This window comes from Rattus norvegicus, chromosome 7 (assembly GCF_021556685.1).
Source record: "Rattus norvegicus strain SHRSP/BbbUtx chromosome 7, alternate assembly SHRSP_T2T, whole genome shotgun sequence".
NCBI lineage: Eukaryota > Metazoa > Chordata > Mammalia > Rodentia > Muridae > Rattus > Rattus norvegicus.
In genome coordinates, this window is record NC_141540.1 from 37,879,784 (window position 1) to 37,899,222 (window position 19,439).

General features: G+C 47.4%; 1 protein-coding gene across 1 annotated transcript in view; it reads left to right on the plus strand.

Annotated features, from left to right (window-relative positions):
• Positions 1–1,801: 1,801 nt before the first annotated feature.
• Ntn4 (netrin 4) overlaps positions 1,802–19,439 on the plus strand; it is a 113,818-nt gene continuing 96,180 nt past the window's right edge. Inside the window, exons 1-2 of the mRNA NM_001106780.1 lie at positions 1,802–2,025; positions 5,238–5,767. Coding sequence (NP_001100250.1) covers positions 1,971–2,025; positions 5,238–5,767 — 585 coding nt within the window. The 5' untranslated portion in view covers positions 1,802–1,970. The remainder of the gene's footprint in view (positions 2,026–5,237; positions 5,768–19,439) is intronic.

Here is a 19,439-nt window from a genome sequence, read left to right on the forward strand (position 1 = left end):
ACAAAGCAATCAGGGAAGTACCCAGCAATGCTTTTGAAATTCATAACCAGGCTTGGATTAGCTCTGCCTGGACTTAACAGACTGACTCAGAGATTAATAGCAAATACTGTCTTTCTCTTCTTTCTCTTCCTTTTTTTTTTTTTTTCTTGGCCTGTTGGGCTGAGAGCTGTAGCCTGTTATGTTTTCCCTGTCATTCATTTAATAAAAAGAACAGTTGGGAGAAGCATTTTAGCAGCTTCATCAGAAGCATCATCTGTGAGAGCCGAAGAAGGCTCCAACGTGGCCAGTATTTGAAAGCTCACAGTTTGTTTTCTAAAGCTTTCTTCCCATGTCGTTTGCCACTTCCAGTACTGGCCAAAATAATAATTTTAACGCCTCCCAAGTGGATTATGCTAACCTCAACTCAGTTCCCTTTGAGAGAAACTTACATGTCTCCAGCTTGGTCATTATAAATAATATATCTACGTGTGCCCCCAAAGTTCTAATTGGCCCCCTCTGTAAGTGCTGACGATTTATAATGACTGAATGGTATCTATACAGCAGTTAACTTTCTGGAAAATATTCAAGGGCACACACTGAGTGCTGCAATACAAAATTGCATTCGACTTAACGTTTGCCAATTTCCTTGGATGTGTAAGCAGAACTATATTTTTCAGAGAAGTTACAGAAGTCCCAGGCTGAAGTGCTATTTAATCTCCTTCCATAAACACCAGCCCTGAGCTACAATTAGCTGCTTGTGGTTGCTGCTAAATTGCTCCCCATAAGATATTTCATAACCTTATGATTCCCCTGCACACTATACTCTGAAGAATGTGTGAGTGCACCTAGAACTCAGGCATTTTCTTTCTTATATCACTGCCCTAGACTGGGATGTTCTCAGACAGCTTGTTCCCTGATCGGAGATCCTGGTTTTTCAGGGTCCTTGAGTTCTGTCAGAACATCTTTTACACCCAAACCGGGTACATCTTCGGCGCCTGTAGGCAGCGGCTGTTAGCTGGGCTGCACCCCCATAAAGGCAGCAGAGACTTAGAGAACCCTTGGCACTTGGTGCGCATTCCGTGCCAGTCCCCCCCCTCCCGGGCAGAATTGGAGTGGGGGGGGGGTTCCTAACCCAGACCGTGGAACTCGCAGAGAATGGGTGCTGTGGAGTGGTGGTGGGGGAGGGGGAAGGATTGTTTTGCTGGGTGATTTTTGGAAAGTAGTGGCTCGCCTGTTTCGCGGGTTTTTAAGCCCCTTGGCATGCCCTGACCTGATCCGGAGGGTGTCAACCGCTCTCAGGAATGTTCCTGGAGAAGGTGGGAGACTGTTTCCGAGACGAGGCCCTTGGGTGCTGGAGGGCACCCGCGAGGTCAGGCGGGGAGATGCGCGCAGCGGGGGCGGCAGAGACCCCCCTCCCTGGGCGGCAGCGGCGACGACGACCGGACCCGCGCGTCTGCACCGCCCGGGCTGTCAAGCGCGGGGGGCGGGCGGGAGGAAGGGGTGGAGGTGCGAGGGGAGGAGGAGGGCTGGCACCGGAGCGCCGCGGTGTCGGTGCAATAAAAATGCATCCCATGGAACTGCCCATGGAGAAGGACGGGACCGAGCCTCGGCGACCACAGGAGGTGGGAAAAGCGGAGGAGGACAGCCGGGAGGCGGCAGCGGCTGAGAAGTGAAAGGTCTCGCAAAGTTCAGCGTCGGTTGCGGGCGCCGAGCCCCGGGCGAGTGGCGCACCCGCCCTCAGGGCCGCTCAGCCGGCAGCGGCCAGGCCGGCTATGATCCCGGGGCTCCCGCCGCTGCTGAACTGCCCGGGCCCCGCCAGGCCGGTGCGCGACGGTCACCCCGCCGCCTGGCGCGGCCCCGGTCCGCGACTCTGCACCCACGGTGCCCACTGAGCGAGCCTGGCGCCCTGGGAGGAGGAAGAACCACAGAGCCCCGGGTGCTCCGGAGGACCGCTGCCGCTTCATCCCACCGGCTCCCGCAGCTGCCCGGCCATGGGGAGCTGCGCACGGCTGCTGCTGCTCTGGGGCTGCTCCGCGGTGGCCGCAGGTGGGTGGTGACGCGGCCGGGCCCCCACCCCTCTTCCCTTGCTCCTGCCCCATCCACCCAAGCTCGGGGGTTGGGGGTTATAGGGGATCCCGGACAGGGAGCCCAGAGCTCGGTTACTGAGGATGAAGCCAGTGGCCATGTTCCGTCTCCTTTGCCCGCGACTCCGCAGTTTTAAACACTATTGATTTTTTTCCCCCTCCTGCAACTGAGATACACACGTCCTTGAATAACGAGATATCCTGGGTACGCCTTGCAGAAGATACAGAGAGATCAGGGTTTCTTTCTTGGGTTTGGCTTGGGGGGAAAAACTGCCTCTGCACTTGGTGAGGGGAACAAAGGACCCAGCTCGCCATCCCCGGGCTCTCCATGGCCTGAGGAGTGACGGGGAGGGGTGGCCCAGAGACCCTGGGCGTGCGTGGGCCGAGACCGCTCTCTCATTTAGAGCGATCGCCACCTTCCCGGATCTCATTCTGTGTACTTGAGAACCAGGTAGGGCCACCTGGGGTGAGGGTGAGCGCCCTCTTCCCGGGGCGTTGCCTGCAACGCAGTAGAACTCGAACTGGGACCATGGGGGGTGAGCACTCAGGTGGTGATTGCCCGGAGCTGGCTGACTGCCCCTGGGGAATCGGTACCCGGGCCGAAGCTCTGCAGGAGGTCGGAGGCGGGTCTGTTCCTTGGCTCAGTAACTGGACTACGGGCAACCGGCAGATACCCGTCTCCCTCCCGCTCCGGTCCTGGCTCTCTTGGACTGCCCTTAGGCCACGGGTTCCAGGCTTGCTGTGTCGGAGCCCCAGACCTCTCTGTTCTCTCCCTCCCTTCTCGCAGGCTACCTGGTTTTCAGCTGGGTTAAGTACAGCACAGTGGGGGTACTGGGGGAAAATTATGAGGATCTGATTTTATTCCCTCGCCCCCCCCCCACCCCCAGATGGACTTGACTTGCTCCAGAAAGGGGAGTGTAGGTTAGAGGAACCGACTGGAAGGTTCCAAGCACTGGGGCAAGCATTTCTTTAGTTGGATTGCTTTGCTTCCCCAAAGCTGCCAGCAACTAAGTCAAGGCTTAAGAGGCTGCGTCTTCCATCAGGGTGCAGCCTCTACAGTGTTTGCACTGATAACTATTTCTTATCAAATTATTAGTGGGTGGAAACTTTAAAATTATTCCTTACCCCCTCCCTCCAAGGATCTGTCAAACATCACACTGTTAAAGATCCCACTTGAATTCTTTGGGATCACACTCCTTACTGTGCACAAGTTCACCCCACCCCACCCCCACTTTTCATAAACCTTTCCCTTTTCAAGCCACACTATGACCAACAAAACCGAAAACAAACAAACAAACAAACAAGCCCAACCACCACGGGAGCAGTCAAGAGGTTGTAAATAAAGAGCACAGGTGAGTGTCGCAAGTCAACGATACTTGTACAGGCAGTATGCGACTTTTTCCCCTGAAACGCTTCCCAGGTGAGTCATAGGACACTGTGTGTGTTTCTGGCCACCGGCAGCTGCTGTGCCCGCTAATCAGAACAATGGCAAACAGAGCCCTGGCTTGGTGCACATTTTCATTTGACACGTTAAAAAAAAAATGCCGGAGGAAACCCTTTATTTTGGTTGCAAGCCTGTGTGAGGTGGTGATTGTCAGTGTGTGAAATCTCTCCTTCCCAGCCAAAGCTGTCATTTGGTTCCATCCAGTGCCCCTGTGATAACAGTTCAGAGGTTCCCTCTGGTAAACAGAAAACACCCAATTAGCCAGAATTTGGGGGTTGGTTTTCCTTTTCCTTCTTTTCCTCTGTGTTTTAATTTTTCTTAAATGGACAAGTCTTTGCTCAAGGTATTCATAATTAACACGACAAACCCAAATTAAAGGATTATGACAAGGAGTCAGAATGTGGATCTGTGGGTACCGTTTATCACTCTTAAGTGCTTTCGAAGCATGAAGGTGGGTTGGAAGTTGGGAGGCAGAGTATGTTTCTTTAAAAGGTGTTTCGTTCATGACCGTGGTTAGTGGTGCCATTCCTGTGCCAAACCAGCAACATTCACCAGCCAAGCAAACAGATAAGTTCTCTACACCACAGCCTGTCATAAGAAGAAGCACTTAAGAGGTCAAGAGTAGGTATAGTAAGCTTTCCTGTCGCTTGGTAGTTTGGAGGGTTGGGGTGTTCCCCCCTCCCATAGTTATATTTAGTTCATATTAGGCATGGGTATCATTTGAGAACCAGTGGTTTCTAGCTGTGCCACCCGAAATGAGGTCCTACTGTATATTTATTAACTATCTTGTGTTGATTTTCCTAGAGAATTTCCCCTTTACTGTATATAGATGCAGATGCGGCTATAGATACATAGATATAGATATATAGATATGTAACACACACACAAGGGAGATGGGAATATTGCTCGGTTGCTAAAACGCTTACCACACAAACATGAATCGCCAGATTCAACCCTTATCAACCACAGAAAATGCATAACCCCACACCAGAGAGGCAAAGACCAGTAGATTGTAGATCTCGCAGGCTAACCAGTCTAACCTATTTGTTTCAGGCCAGTGAGAGACCCTGTCTCAAAAACACAAGGTGGAAGGCTAGAGGGATGGCTCAGTGGTTAAGAGCCCTTGCTACTTTTTGCAGAGGTCAGGGAGGGGCTCTGTTCCCAGCATCGAAGTTCTAGTTATAACCATATGTAACTTCAGTGCCAAGGGATATAGTACCCTTTTCTCTCTTCTTCTTGCACCTGCACACATGTGATACATATGTGCGCGCTCGCGCGCACACACACACACAGAGACAGAGAGACAGAGACAGAGAGACAGAGAAACAAAGAGAGAGAGATCTAAAAGCAACAAGTTATGGAACCTTAGGAATAATACCCAAGGTATTCTGGCTTCCTCATGCACAGATGTGCACAGTCACACATTTATTTGCACTCACGAACACACAGACACACACAGACACACAGACACACAGACACACAGACACACAGACACACAGACACAGACACACACACACACACACACACACACACACACACACACTGTATACACGAACCGCTGTGAATGCATGATAGCGTTCAGGGTCCCGTTTGCTAGATTCTTCTCTTCTTAGAAAAGCCCAAGGTCTTTGAAGGATGCCTTGACCTCGGTAGATGTACCAGGTACAAAACCACGCATTCCCATTTCTAGTGGGTTTGTCTTGAAGTGACATACGCTTTCCCCTCTTCAGGATTCAATGGAGTCTCTGGAGTGAATTCCCGCTGCGAGAAGGCCTGCAACCCTCGAATGGGAAACTTGGCTTTGGGAAGAAAACTCCAGGCGGACACTACCTGCGGGCAGAACGCCACCGAACTGTTCTGCTTCTACAGCGAGAATGCTGATCTCACTTGCCGGCAGCCCAAGTGTGATAAGTGCAACGGGGCCCATTCTCACCTGGCCCACCCACCCTCTGCAATGGCAGACTCGTCCTTCAGGTTTCCCCGGACATGGTGGCAGTCGGCAGAGGATGTGCACAGGGAAAAGATCCAGCTAGACCTGGAAGCAGAATTCTATTTTACTCACCTAATTATGGTGTTCAAGTCCCCCAGGCCTGCAGCCATGGTGCTGGACCGGTCCCAGGACTTTGGGAAGACTTGGAAACCTTACAAGTACTTTGCAACAAACTGTTCTGCTACGTTTGGCCTGGAAGATGATGTTGTCAAGAAGGGAGCTATTTGCACGTCGAGATACTCAAATCCTTTCCCATGTACTGGCGGAGAGGTAAGGACACCCGTTTAACTCTAGACCATAAGGGAAATGAGGTAGAAAAATGCTACCAGCCCACATTTTTTTTTAAAGCATGAAGCTATACTTGTAGCAACATGAATGAAATTAGAATTTTTCATGAGCTTCGTCATAAATTATTCCTCACTCTAGGACGTGGATGTGTGGTTGTGTTCAATCAGATTGCCCACTGGCTGGATTTCAGTCAGAATTCTAAGATTCTTGTTTTTCTGTGTATATAGGGAGGGCCGATACAAACCATCACTCTGCATGGATGTTTAAAGGCTGCTGGTTCCTCCAGCCGGCAGCTTGCTTATGAAGCACCTACTGGGATCCTGATATCTGTAACATAAAGAGGTAGTAAATAACCAAGCCAAGGAGAAAAAACATGCTCATCAAAAGATCCTGAGAGAAGGGCCGAGAAGATGACTTGCTTAATGAAGTGCTTCCCTCGAAAGCGATGACAGTCTTAGGTTAGAACCCCCACAAAAAAAAGTGGGTGCGAGGGTGCATGTTTGCAACCTCCGGGCAGGGGAGGTAGCAACAGGAGGACCTGTAGGGCTTGGTGGCCAGATGCTGTAACCAAACCAGTGAGCCACAGGTCCAATGGGAAACCCTGTCTCAAAAAATGAGGTAAAGTGCCTGAGAGCATGAGGATTTGAGGTCAGATCCTTGGTACCTATGTATAAAGTGTGATGGATCACAAGATCTGCTGCTCAGTTAGCTAATCTAACCAGTTAACACTCCAGGTTCAGTGAGAGGTACTGTCTCAAAAGAGAAGGCTGAGACTCAGAGGGAAGGACACGATGTCAACCTCTGGCCTCTGCATGTGTATAATGGACATAAATACATTACACATGCACACACACATGCACATGCTACATGTGCATTACACACATGCATACACATGCTACATATGCATTACATACATGCACCTACACATGCACATAGACATGCTACAAATGCACCACATACCACATACAGATTACACACATGAACACACATGTACATACATGCTACACATGCGTTACACACATGTACCTACACATGCACACACACATGCTATACAGACACTATACCCATGCACACAAATAAGGTATAGAAGTGATTGAGAAAGATGCCCACCACCAACCTCTGCCCTCCATGAGCCGGTATGCACATATATACATGCAGACTCACACTACACAGACATACAGGTACAACACACACACACACACACACACACACACACACACACACACACACACCATAGAGATTTGGCGTTAAGATGCCAAGAATGTATAGCAAGCAAAGGAAGATAATTCCTTTGAACACAAATATGGTTTGAGGCTCAGATACACATAATAATTCCAGTTAGGGATCCGGGTCTATCCTCTTTTTCTGGCTGTGTTCATTCTGTAAATCAGCCTTGCCAGCTACAGGTTCAATTCCTCTATATTTTCCTGGTTTTCATATTTTCCTTCCCCTGAGGGTGGGGAATAGATGTGTAGGCATACATTTTTTGCAACTTCCTTTTAATAAGGGTTCAACCTCTCCTCTGGCCCTCTACCCAGCAGAGGTGGTGGAGGAGAAAGTTAAGGTGTTGGGGAATAGACCTGTTCAACAATAGTTCTTTGGGGGCGAGCTTGATCTTCTTGGGCAGCCACTCAGTCCTGTAGCAAACACCAAATATGACTCAGCAGCTGCAGACCAGCCCTCTAGGCAGACAGACACCAGGCACGAACCAGCAGCTACAGTCCAGTCCTCTCAGCAAGCAGACACCAGGCAGCTGTAGTTCCAATTCTGAAGAAACTGCCAGGCTCACCAAGTGGTCTGAGGCAGGGCTACAGAAGTGGCAAGCTGCCTCAGGAACCTCACCACCTCAGGAACCTCACCAGCAGTTGTTGGGTGAGTTTCTCTCAATGGCAGCATTACCACAAGTTGAGCTCAACAAAGCTAGATAAGGCAAACCAATACCTTCGTGTCTTTATCGAAGAATAGTGAGGTGGAGCAAACCAAACTAAGGCTCAGTGCTCATCTCCCACTGTCTCTGGAGTCAGATTAATTCTCCTTCATCAGGAGTCCTTTCACCCGTGTCTGCTTCAGGAAGACAGTCTTTCACCTGCTTGCTTTAGTGAGACATCCTTTCACCTTTCCAAAGAAACCAGAAGTCACTACCTCACAGGTCTTCTTAGCTTTCATAGAGGCAGCCAGGCAGATTCTCCCTAGTATATGAACGTAAACGACTGGACATGAGCAGATGAAGAGATTCAAATGCTTTCGATCACAAGATGAAGAAATACTGATTCAGAAACAGCAAAGAGGGCTGGAGAGTTGGCTCCGCACTGGCTGCACTTCCAGAGGTCCTGGTTCCATCCCAAGCATCCACTTGGTGGTTCACGACCCTCTGTAACCCCGGTACTCAGGGATGCAATGCCATCTTCTGGCTTCTGTGGACATCAGGAAAACACATGGTGCACAGACATACATGCAGGCAAAACACTCATACACATAGAACAAAAATTAAAGACGGAAAATGTTGAGGGAAGACAGAGACAGAGACAGAGGAGGGTGTCAGGGTTCTGATGCTGATAGCTACCATGAATGCAAAGGCTAGATAAGTAAGTTGCAGCCAGGGGTTATTTTTATGTAAACCCCTGACATCAGGCATTTACTGATGTCTGTAGACATTTTGGCCCTATGAGGAGTGCCGAATGGCGTTGATCCCGTGGGTGGAAACCAGGGACAGAGCCACAGTGCACAGTGCACAGGACAGCATTCCCCACTCCTTCCCTGACAGAGTTATCTAGCCCAAGATGTCAACACTACCCTGGTTGAGAAATGGGAACTAGGGTTGAGCATACAACCAATACTCATGACACAGGCTACAGGCACTGAGATAAGCTCGCTTACATTTATTTAGCTACTCCGAGGTTTCCCAGATACCAGCACCTAACAGACATTTATAGAGGCCCTCCTGCCTGTCAAGCGCTGTTCTCAGTGCACCTGGTTCTGACTTTGGGTAGGTAGAGGGTCGGCTTACCAGGGGCATGATGCAAGGTTTAGGTTGAGAGTTATCTCTTCTCTTGAGTCCCTCTGACACATGGGGTCCTCACTGCCGGTTTCTATGGCTTCGCCCCCAGAACACTCCAGAACAGTGCTACTGGAACCAGAGCCCAGAAGGACATGGCTTTGCCACTATTTCCGTTCTCCTTGATAATTCTTAAAGCTCACTTAACATCGTAAGCCTTTTAATAGGCTGTCGTGGTGGACAATTTAAAAAGATATCGGGGCAGGAAAGAGAGAGATAAGTTGGACTCATTGTTTTCTCACGCGGAGAACACTTTGTGTTAAAAACAAGCAAATGGTTTGAACTCTCAAACTGCCTTGGTATTGGTCCACAGGCTCATGTCGCCTACCTACATCTCGGGGCTACTGGGCCACGCATATCTACAAAGAAGCAAAATCAGTGTGGGAAACCAGACGGCAGGGGACTGCAGCCTCACACTATTACCCTGGTTAAGTACAGTGACTCCACGATTACTCAGAGATGACCAGCAGTTACCTGAGCTGTACTAGAAGTGCAAACTGAATTGCTGGATAGCTCAGCCTATGGAGGGCTTGTCTTCCAAGCACAAGGACCTGTTTTTCATCCCAGAACTCATGTTAAAAAACAAACAAACAAACAAACAAACAATTGCTGGGCATGGTGCTTCATACTTGAAATTCCTGCTCTGAGAGAGGCAGATCTTGAGGGCTCTCTGACCAAACAACCTAGCCTACCTGTGTGGTGAACTCCAGGTCCCATTTAAGAAAATTAATGAAGAAACAGGCAGATAGCCCCTGAGGAACAATACATAAGCTTGTCTGCTGGCGCCCACAAATGTACAAGGTGTATTTAAACACAGCTGTGCACATGCACATGTTCATGAGTAATACTAAATATTGTCACCAACGCTTATTATCAAATTTCGAGCAGAGACTACAGTTTTTCTTATCAGTTATTTCAATGGATAAGATACACTTGGTAGGGGCTGGGGATTTAGCTCAGTGGTAGAGCGCTTACCTAGGAAGAGCAAGGCCCTGGGTTCGGTCCCCAGCTCCGAAAAAAAGAACCAAAAAAAAAAAAAAAAAAAGATACACTTGGTAAAGGTATTTCAGTTGAGCTTGCCATTTTGGAGGACTTGGGTCTTATTGGTGAGGAGAGCATGTGTTCAGCTCGGCGCCCCCTAGAGGGTTATTTACAACAGTAAACATCTGCTGGGGTTTGCAGTTTGCAGGAACAGACATTTGGTTTATAGTTCTGGAGGTTGCAAATTCCAGCGTCCTAACAAAGTAAAGGGCCTCCCATGTTTTGACAAAACAGCTTGGCTACCTACTGTCTCTCTATTCTTATAAAACGGCTAGCTCCGTCACCCTAATGTAACCCCAGGTCCTGATTAAAGTCCCTACCGCCGAATGCTATCAACATACGAACTTGGAGCTTAAGTTTCCAACGCATGAAATTTTGATGAGCAAAATCAAACAACTGCCACTGGCTTGAGCAAAGCCAAACACCTGTAAGCACAGATATATACTATCCTTTGCCTTGTACACAAGCGAGGGAAGAAGGAATACGGTATTCAGTTCAATCCGTCTGGCCACGGGCCCTCTTTTTGCATGGCTCCAATTGCGGTCTGCCACGGCGCTCGAGCTGGACATGGGAAATCCCGCAATGGAGGGACCATGGGTTGCCAAAGTCCCAGTGGGAGGCACAGACAAGTCTGGGGCTCAGGTGGTTTGATTTCAAGACTCTGTCAACTGGGGGCTTAGTCAATTTGACAGAGCAGTCGATAATAACAACCTCGGAGGTGATGATGATGGGTTAATTAGGCTCTTTCAGGATGAGAAGAGGGCCCCTTACATCACCCCTGGGAACAGAAAATGTAGGGAAGGGAAGAGAGTCCCCCCAGTCTTCCAGGCTTCCTAGAAGTGGAATTTCGATCCTGTGAACTCTAAGCAACGGCGTAGAGAATATCTGTGTCTCTGGGAAGTAACCGTTGCTCACCCCCCCTCCCCCGATCCACTGACTACTTACTAAAAGAATTCCACACAAAACGGATCACAACCAACCGAATCACATAGTAGGCTCTTTTTTCCCCTTCAGAGCATAATAAATATATCACCCTCAGCAGTAAGAGAAGGCAGGAGCAGGAGGAGGACCCCGATCTCTGAGGAAGTCCTTGAATAGACAACGGCACTAAGAAGTGTTGGGATTGTGTCAGTCTTATTGATGACCATTTCTTTGGCCCAGAAGACACAGCTTTGATCCTGTAGATGCTCAATAAATACGTAGCTAGAATGAAAGGAGGGGTGGGTGATGTAACAAACTAGGAAAGAGTAGGAAAATTCTCCTAAATTGAAAGTAAAGGAGAAATTAGTGAGGCTTAAGAGGGGGGTGAGAGGCAGAAGTTCCCAGTGACACAGACAAACTAAGTTCTCAGTAAGAGAAGACCAACGTAGGCAGGGACAATTACTAAGGATGCTAGTGTCCACCCACACAGTCATTTAAATAGCTTCTGAGCATTTGTGTGTCAGGGCACATTCTAGATTCTGAAAACGCAGCAGTAAATGGGACATAGGATTTCCCTGTCCTGATGAAAACTTAGGTTCTAACACAGCAGGAAGTGGGCTGGGGTTGGGGAGTGGAGAATGAATTACATGCACCATACATATACCAGCTTGTGATAGCTACTGAGGAGAAAATCAAACATGAGAAATGATGTCAATAAGGCAGTACCATTTTCAAAAATTACAAATTTAAAAATTCTGGAGAGTTTTCATGAGTAAACCACATCTGTATCTTTAGGTCATCTCTCTTTCTCTCCCCCCCAACATGCTTGTGTACATGCATGCATGTGTACATGTGCGTGTGTGCATGTGTGTAGCATGTGCATGTGTGTTTGTGTGTATGCACATGTCTGCACATGTATGCAAAGGCCAGAGCAGGACATTGGCTATCTTCCAACATCACCCCACCTTGTGTTTTGAGAAAGATTCTCCCATTGAGACCATTGCTTACTGGTCAGGCAAGAGCCCCAGGGATCCACCTGCCTCCACCTTACCAGGACTGGCCTTTTTGCTTTTACATGGGCGTTGGGCACTGACCTCAGACTCTCATGCTTCTGCAGCAAACACATTACCGAGTAAGTCATTCACCTCCCCAGACTCCAGACCACATCTCCCTTAACTTCCTCAAAAAAGTGAAACTGTGCTAATCATAAGGACACAGTGTGATCAGGATCCATTTTCCCCTAATTAATCAACAAGCACGTCACCAGGATGAAGTATTTGAAAAGGAGCTTTAATGTCACGGAGGGGGGGAAAGAGTACTACTCATGAAATAATTTGAAGGCTGGAGAGTTTAAATGACTTCCCAACAATTATCCCGCTGGGCCACGTTTTTCTGAGTTTGGTTTCCACTCTGTGAATGCTAGGGTGACAAGTTGGGTAGCGTGAAAGGCTTGGGATATATATATATATATATATATATATATATATATATATATATATATATGTGTGTGTGTGTGTGTGTGTGTGTGTGTGTGTGTGTGTGTGTGTGTGTATGTGTTTATGTGTGTGTGTGAGTGTGTGTGTGTGTCCCTTTCTTTTGTAATCCTACAGCCTACTAGGTGTGAGGTTACTTATGGACTGACTCCTTCTGTAACCTCGTTCAGGATAGGACTAGTCCCCCAAATATGTTGTATAGATGCGGGCCCTTTGGGGTCCAAACATTTAGTTGTTGCTTCAGAATATTGAAAGGTTTAGGTTCTCCTACATAAAAGTCTATAAGGCAGGAAAATGGCCCAGGCAATTGAGCTTTCACATGAATTCACATGTGTTGAACTATATTTGGGGTTCTTTTCACTTAAAGGATAAAACAAACGAATACAAGGCTTTTTCGTTAACTGCTGTTTTGCTCTGTTACTGACATCTACTCATGCCTGACTCATTAATGGTAGCAGTGATTAAGTCATGATGGTGAGCTAGTATCTACGTAGCCTTCCCACGGGGAAACCCCTATAAGCATATTGCACCCCATTTTCTTGCAAGAACCCTATTGGAGCTGGGCATGATGGTGCACACCTTTAATCCTAGTAATGGGGAGGCAGACACAGGGGAATTTCTATGAGTCTGAGGCCAGTTTGGTGTGCATGGTGAATTCCAGGATAGCCAGGTCTATGCAGAGTCTCTCCGCTTCAACAAAACGGAAAGAACGCCATTGATCGGACATCAACATGAAGTGTATTTTGTAGACATAAAAATGGAGGCTCGGTGAGTCAGAGTAACCCAGGGTCAAGGACGTGATGCGCTAGCCCATCTGAGAGCTGGGATAATGAGCTCGCTTTGAAATTATCGATACGATTAAGTTCTAATATAACTTCAAAGTAGAAAGGAAGGCTGTCAAGACGGCTCAGTAGCTGAGGACGGTGCTGAGCAGACGACCCAAATTCATCCCGGGTCACATGGTGGGAGGAAAGAACTGACTCTCGCTAGTTGTCCTCTGCCTCCTGCCTGAGTGCTGTGGCATGTTCCAGCCCCAATTTAAATAGACGGGGAAATGCTGAAGAAGAATTCATTAGGTAGAAGACAAAACCAAAACTAGACTACTCTGTGATTGTTTAGGTGGTAGAGAACTTCCAGACCGGTGGAGACTTTGAAAGAGTTTGCATATTAGACTTTGGGTTAAGAGTGAATGTTTTCTTGTATTAGAATGACATTTATAACAAGAGAAGACTTAATATTTCCCCCAGATGATTTAAAACGGTGGTTCTCAAGCTTCCTAATGGTATAACCCTTTAATACAGTCCCTCATGCTGAAGTGACCCCAACCAGAAAATTATTTTACACTTGATCTTAGCCAAAAGGCCGAGAAGCGATGAAAATTATTTTAATAACTGTGATTTTGCTACTGTAATGAATCATAATGTAAATATCTGTGTTTTCTGATGGTTTTAGGCAACATCTGTGAAAGGGTCGTTTGGCCTACAAAGGGGTTGAGACCCACAGGTTGAGAACCACTGATTTAAAACAAGCTATATAGGAAGGAAGGAGTGTATTGTTTTTCTGGTATCATTGAGCATGGTTTTTGATTGGTTTGATTTTTAAAGGGAGTACCTTTTACCTAGCTGGTAACTACTCAAGTTTTCCTGAATCAGTTATATAATGTACTAACGTGTCTATCATCTTGAGGTTCACCCTCAGACATAATTGTAGGAAGCTGTGTGTAGTCACACACAGCAGTTCGATTATATACAGCCTGAGACAGTCCTTTCTCAGGGATTATATAAAAATGTATAACAGCACTTTTCAAATAAACGTGCCTTCAGTTTATTCAAAACTCACACGGGGGTTATTGGTTATACTTATTTAAAGAAGCTACAGAAAAAGAGAGCCCAGACAGATGTGTAGTCAATAAATGCACGATTGACTGAATAGATTTGTGTGTGTGTGTGTGTGTGTGTGTGTGTGTGTCCATGTATGCCTATGTGTGTGTATGCACAGGCCAGAGGTTTATGTCAGGCATGTATGTGTTCATGTATGCATATGCATGTGTGTGGGCTTATGTGTGTGCATGTGTATGTGTGTGTGTATGTATGTATGTATGTATGTGTGTATGTATGTGTTCATGTATGCATGGTATGTATATGTATGTATGTACGCATGTATGTATGAGTGTGTGTGTATGTGTGGACAGGCCCGAGGTTTCAGGCATCTTAATCTATGACTCTCCATCGTGTGTGTGTGTGTGTGTGTGTGTGTGTGTGTGTGTGTATGTATGGATGTAGTATGTATGTATGTGTGTGTTTATGTATGCATATGTATGAGTATTATGTATGTGTGTGTTTATGTGTTCATGTATGCATATGTGTGTGCAGACAGGCCAGAGGTTTATGCCAGGCACCTTAATCTATGACTCTCCATCTTATTTTTTTTTTCTTTTTTTCCGGGGCTGGGGATCGAACCCAGGGCCTTGCGCTTCCTAGGCAAGCGCTCTACCACTGAGCCAAATCCCCAGCCCCTCCATCTTATTTTTTGAGATGGGGTCTCTCCCTTTACCTGAAGCTCACCTACTAAGCCAGATTGGCCGGCCAGCTAGCTCCAGGGATCTACCTATCTCTCTCTCCAGGCACACATACTGCAGCCCTAGCTTTCTACCCACGTGCAGCTTGTATGCAGGTGCTTGGGATCCAAGCTCAAGTCTTCATCCTCATGCACACCCTCTGCTTGCTGAGCTGAGCCGTCTCCCAGCCAGCCGGCCACCGGAGTGGATCTCTCTCTAACACTATGATAATGTTTCGGTTAGCTCTTTGAACAAGTCCGTGTCACATTTGCTTCCTTTGTACTTGTTCTATTTGATGATCTCACTTCGCCAACACTTGGTCAAAATATTCTGCAAGACCGTGAGAAACCAGATTGCAAAATGTCAAGATTTTGTCATGAGTCACTGAGATATTAAAGCTTAACGGTGAATAGCATTTGAGAGGCACTACCTGGAAGTCGGGTGCACTTGAGCACATGAGGTGGTTGGAAGAAATAGAGAGCCCTCCAAGTCAGAATAGGGATTAAGGGTATTAGGTATTGGGAGCTCTGTAAGACTGTGAGGGTGCCCCGCTCTGACCTATGGTAGGAGGTGTGTGGGAACTGAGGGACTCCCTCCCTATTGTAACGAGCTGCCTATCTCTTTCCCACAGTGTTTGCTAATTGAGGACCATTGTTCTTTGTATTGTTGTATTCAATCTGTGGATACCAGCCCCCAAAGTTCTCACCAGCATGGATTTCTATAAGAAATAGATGTCTGAGATGTATTTGTTGAACTGGGACTGAATTATATGAAAGTAACTAGAAAGTTATATTTTATATTTGCACACTTACTAAGTAGTGATCTTTCAAAAATATTTGTGGTTCATTATTTCTATAAATATTTGTGGGGAGGAACCCTAATTTGCAGAGAAAAAGAGTTGTTGGTTTGGTTTGGTTTGGTTGGTTGATGTTTTGTTTTGCTTGAGACAGGGTTTCTCTGTGTAGCCCTGGCTGTCCTGGAACTCACTCTGTGGACCAGGCTGGCCTCAAACTCAGAGATCTGCCTGCCTCTGCCTCTCGACTGCTGGGATTAACGAGTGCTGGGATTGACATTTGCCACCATGTTCTATTATCCCATTACTTTGATTCTTAATTCCTGTGGGCTTGGACAAGTGTAAAGACACACGCTAAGCAGGGAAAGGGAAGACGAGGTGCAGAAAGGAGATGAACGCTTAGGTGTGGCCCCCAGGATAAACGTCGTGAGGACTGTAGAGGAAAGTTCCAAAGGAAAGCAGGCTTGTGCAGGGAAAAGCAAGGACCCTGGGCCAGTTAGCCTGGTAATTTCAGAAGACGGAGGCAGCTGATGCTAAAGTAGAGAGGTCAAGATGCGGCGGAGTGGGTGAGAACAAGCAGTGATGACAGCAACGGGGGTCGGGCGGGGGAGGGACATCCCCAGATTAAAGTCACATAATTATTTTTAGCATCTCCTTATCCTAAAAAAAAAAAATCTCAATTTGTATCACCAATTGATCTGATTTACTTCGTTTTTACCCTGAGTGGTGTTGGAAGTTATTGGGGGGTTTTAAACAGATGATTGATACACTGTATTTCTAAGATACATGTTAATAACAGACTAACCAGGGAAACGGGTGAAGAAGGAGGTGAGGGCCAGCAGGAAGGAACTGCAGAAAATCAGCCTAGATGTCACAGAGGCTAGATGGGCAGAGGGCGGAAGGGAAGGTAGCAAAAATGGTTGGTCCTGGGTCTCTTCTTTAGGAATAGCTAGCACATTTGCTGACAGCTTGGGTAAATGATGAGAGACAGAGTAACAGACAGACAGATGGACCAATGGACCAATCCATAGATGGACATACGGGGAATGAGAGAGAGAAAGAGAGAGAGAGAGAGAGAGAGAGAGAGAGAGAGAGAGAGAGAAACAGAGATAGAGAGAGACAGAGAGACAGACAGACAGAGAGACAGAGAGGCAGAGACAGACAGAGAGATAGACAGAGAGAGAGACACAAACAGAGAGACAGAAAGACAAAGACAGACATACAGACAGAGACAGACAGAGAGACAGAGACAGAGAGACAGAGAGACAGATAGACAGAGAGAGAGAGAAAGAGAGAGACACAAACAGAGAGAGACAGAAAGACAGAGAAAGACAGAGAGACAGACAGAGACAGACAGAGAGACAGAGAGAGACAGAGACAGAGAGACAGATAGACAGAGACAGAGAGACAGAGAGGCAGAGACAGACAGAGAGACAGAGAGACAGACAGAGAGATAGACAGAGAGAGAGACAGAGAGACAGAGAGACAGATAGACAGAGAGAGAGAGAAAGAGAGAGACACAAACAGAGAGAGACAGAAAGACAGAGAAAGACAGAGAGACAGACAGAGAGACAGAGAGAGACAGAGACAGAGAGACAGATAGACAGAGAGACAGAGAGACAGAGAGGCAGAGACAGACAGAGAGACAGAGAGACAGACAGAGAGATAGACAGAGAGAGAGACAGAGAGACAGAAACAGAGAGAGACAGAGAGACAGAGAAAGACAGAAGGGGAGGGAGAGGGAGGAAGGGGAAATATAAGGGTGCTTATAATGTGTGACCTGGAAAAACAAAATGCCCATTTTGCTGAGCAGTAGGAGTCTGAGGGGGAACAGAAGCTCTGCCACTTTGACATGCTAAGTGCGAGCTGCGTGCCAGACAGCCAAGTGCAGACACAGAGGAGGACTGGATCACAGAGAACATGACAGTTAGCAGATGATGTCCGAGGCTATGAAACGATTGAGATCATCAAAGGTCTAGGTATGGCTAGGGAAGGGGAGGGCCTGCGAAGTGATCCAGGCAGAGACGACCTTGTCCGCTGATGCCGCCACTCCGAGAGACTCTCGAAAGTCCTAAGGCATTCACAAAAATCGGTCTCGCTCCCTTATGAGCAAGACTGGTTGCAATCGTGAGTTGGATTCCACTGAGTTTCCACAGTCGGAAGGACAAGCATATAAAATGTCAAGTGGGAGAGAAATTGGAAGCCGCACTTTACGTTTCCACAAGAGGCACCATGTCAATCAAAGAGCAGAATGGACAGCGACTGGGCCTGAGTGACATCTGAAAGGCAGGAAGGGCAGAGCCAAGTTGTAGGAGAACATAATCTTTGAAAGTCACACAGAAAGAGTGATGTTGGTTTTAGGGACCTTTGCCTTGGAGGGCTTTGTACTGGGTTAACATTTTTTAAAGTCTGGATTGAGCGAGTGGCCTAGGTTTGTGTCAAACTCCTGGACTCAAGTGACCCTCCAGCCTCGGCCTCCCGGATCCTCGAAATCTGGGCACACGCCACCGTGCCTACACATCGTCTTGCCCTGTCTGGTGTTCTAATGAAATCTGATTTGGGGAACACAGTGTTGGAGGGCGTCTGCCAAAAGCACTGGGGTTGGACAGCAAATTCCCTTTCAGTGAAAATGCATACATTCGACAGCAAATTTTCAAGACAAAACCTTATTAGTGCCTTAATTAACGTTGAGCCATTCTGCTAAAAGGAGAACAGCCGAGATACACGTGCAGACCTGCAGGTGATGAAGGACGTCCTAGGACCCGCCCTACACTTTGCATGCATTGCACAGGAGGTCTAAGACACAAGACCTGACTCCTCTTGATAAGGAAAACAAAGATAAAGAAACACACTACTTCCCTGTCACATATGGGGCAAGTAAGACACTTTCTTTTTGCCTTCATTTATTTGTATGTCTATGATGAGTGTGTGTGTGTGTGTGTGTGTGTGTGTGTGTGTGTGTGTGTCTGAGAGGGGGGGGGGTGAGCACCTTCCTGAACATGAGTATGGAGGTCGGAGGTCAACTTCTTCTTCCACATTGGTCTCAGATTTGAAACTCGGGTTGTCAGGCTAGGTGGCAGGGCGTCCTTACCTGTGGACCAGTGTTTCTGGTCTGTATTACATTTCTCTTCTTGCCACCTCTCTCCTGCGACCGGCTGATGAGAAGAAGTTTCCCAGGGCCTCAGTGATGTTTGTCGATTCTATTTTATGCAGCTTCATGCCCCATCTCCTAGGTCAGAAATTATTGGGAGTGGTGTCCGTGGTAGCCAGCGGCTTGCTCAGGTGGCTTCCACAGGCCACCTCATTTATTCGCGCCGATAGTGTGCCTTTTGGCTCCTATTGGAAAAGGCTTCTCTGTTTTAAAATGGAATTGCGTGTGTGTGTGTGTGTGTGTGTGGGGGGGGGTGATCAGTCTTTATGCCTTCCCTTCCGACACGGCCCTCAAACTTCCCCAGAAATCTGTTTTTCTTTAACCCTTCTACATTCCTGCACTGACCCATGGTTGCTTCTCTTCGCAGTGAAAGACCTTGGGAACTGTTAAGAAGGCTCGTGGGGTGACAGTGGTTGCCGCGCAAGTGTGGTGATCTAAATTTGATCCTTAGAACCTGTACTTCATACACTGCTGTAGCCCTTGTGTCCCCCGTCCCTCTCTTTCTCTACACACGCACGTGCATGCACACGCGCGCGCACACAGACACACACACACACACACAGAGAGACAGAGACAGAGAGAGACAGACAGACAGAGAGAGACAGAGACAGAGAGAGAAAGAGAGAGATTAAAAAATACTAAA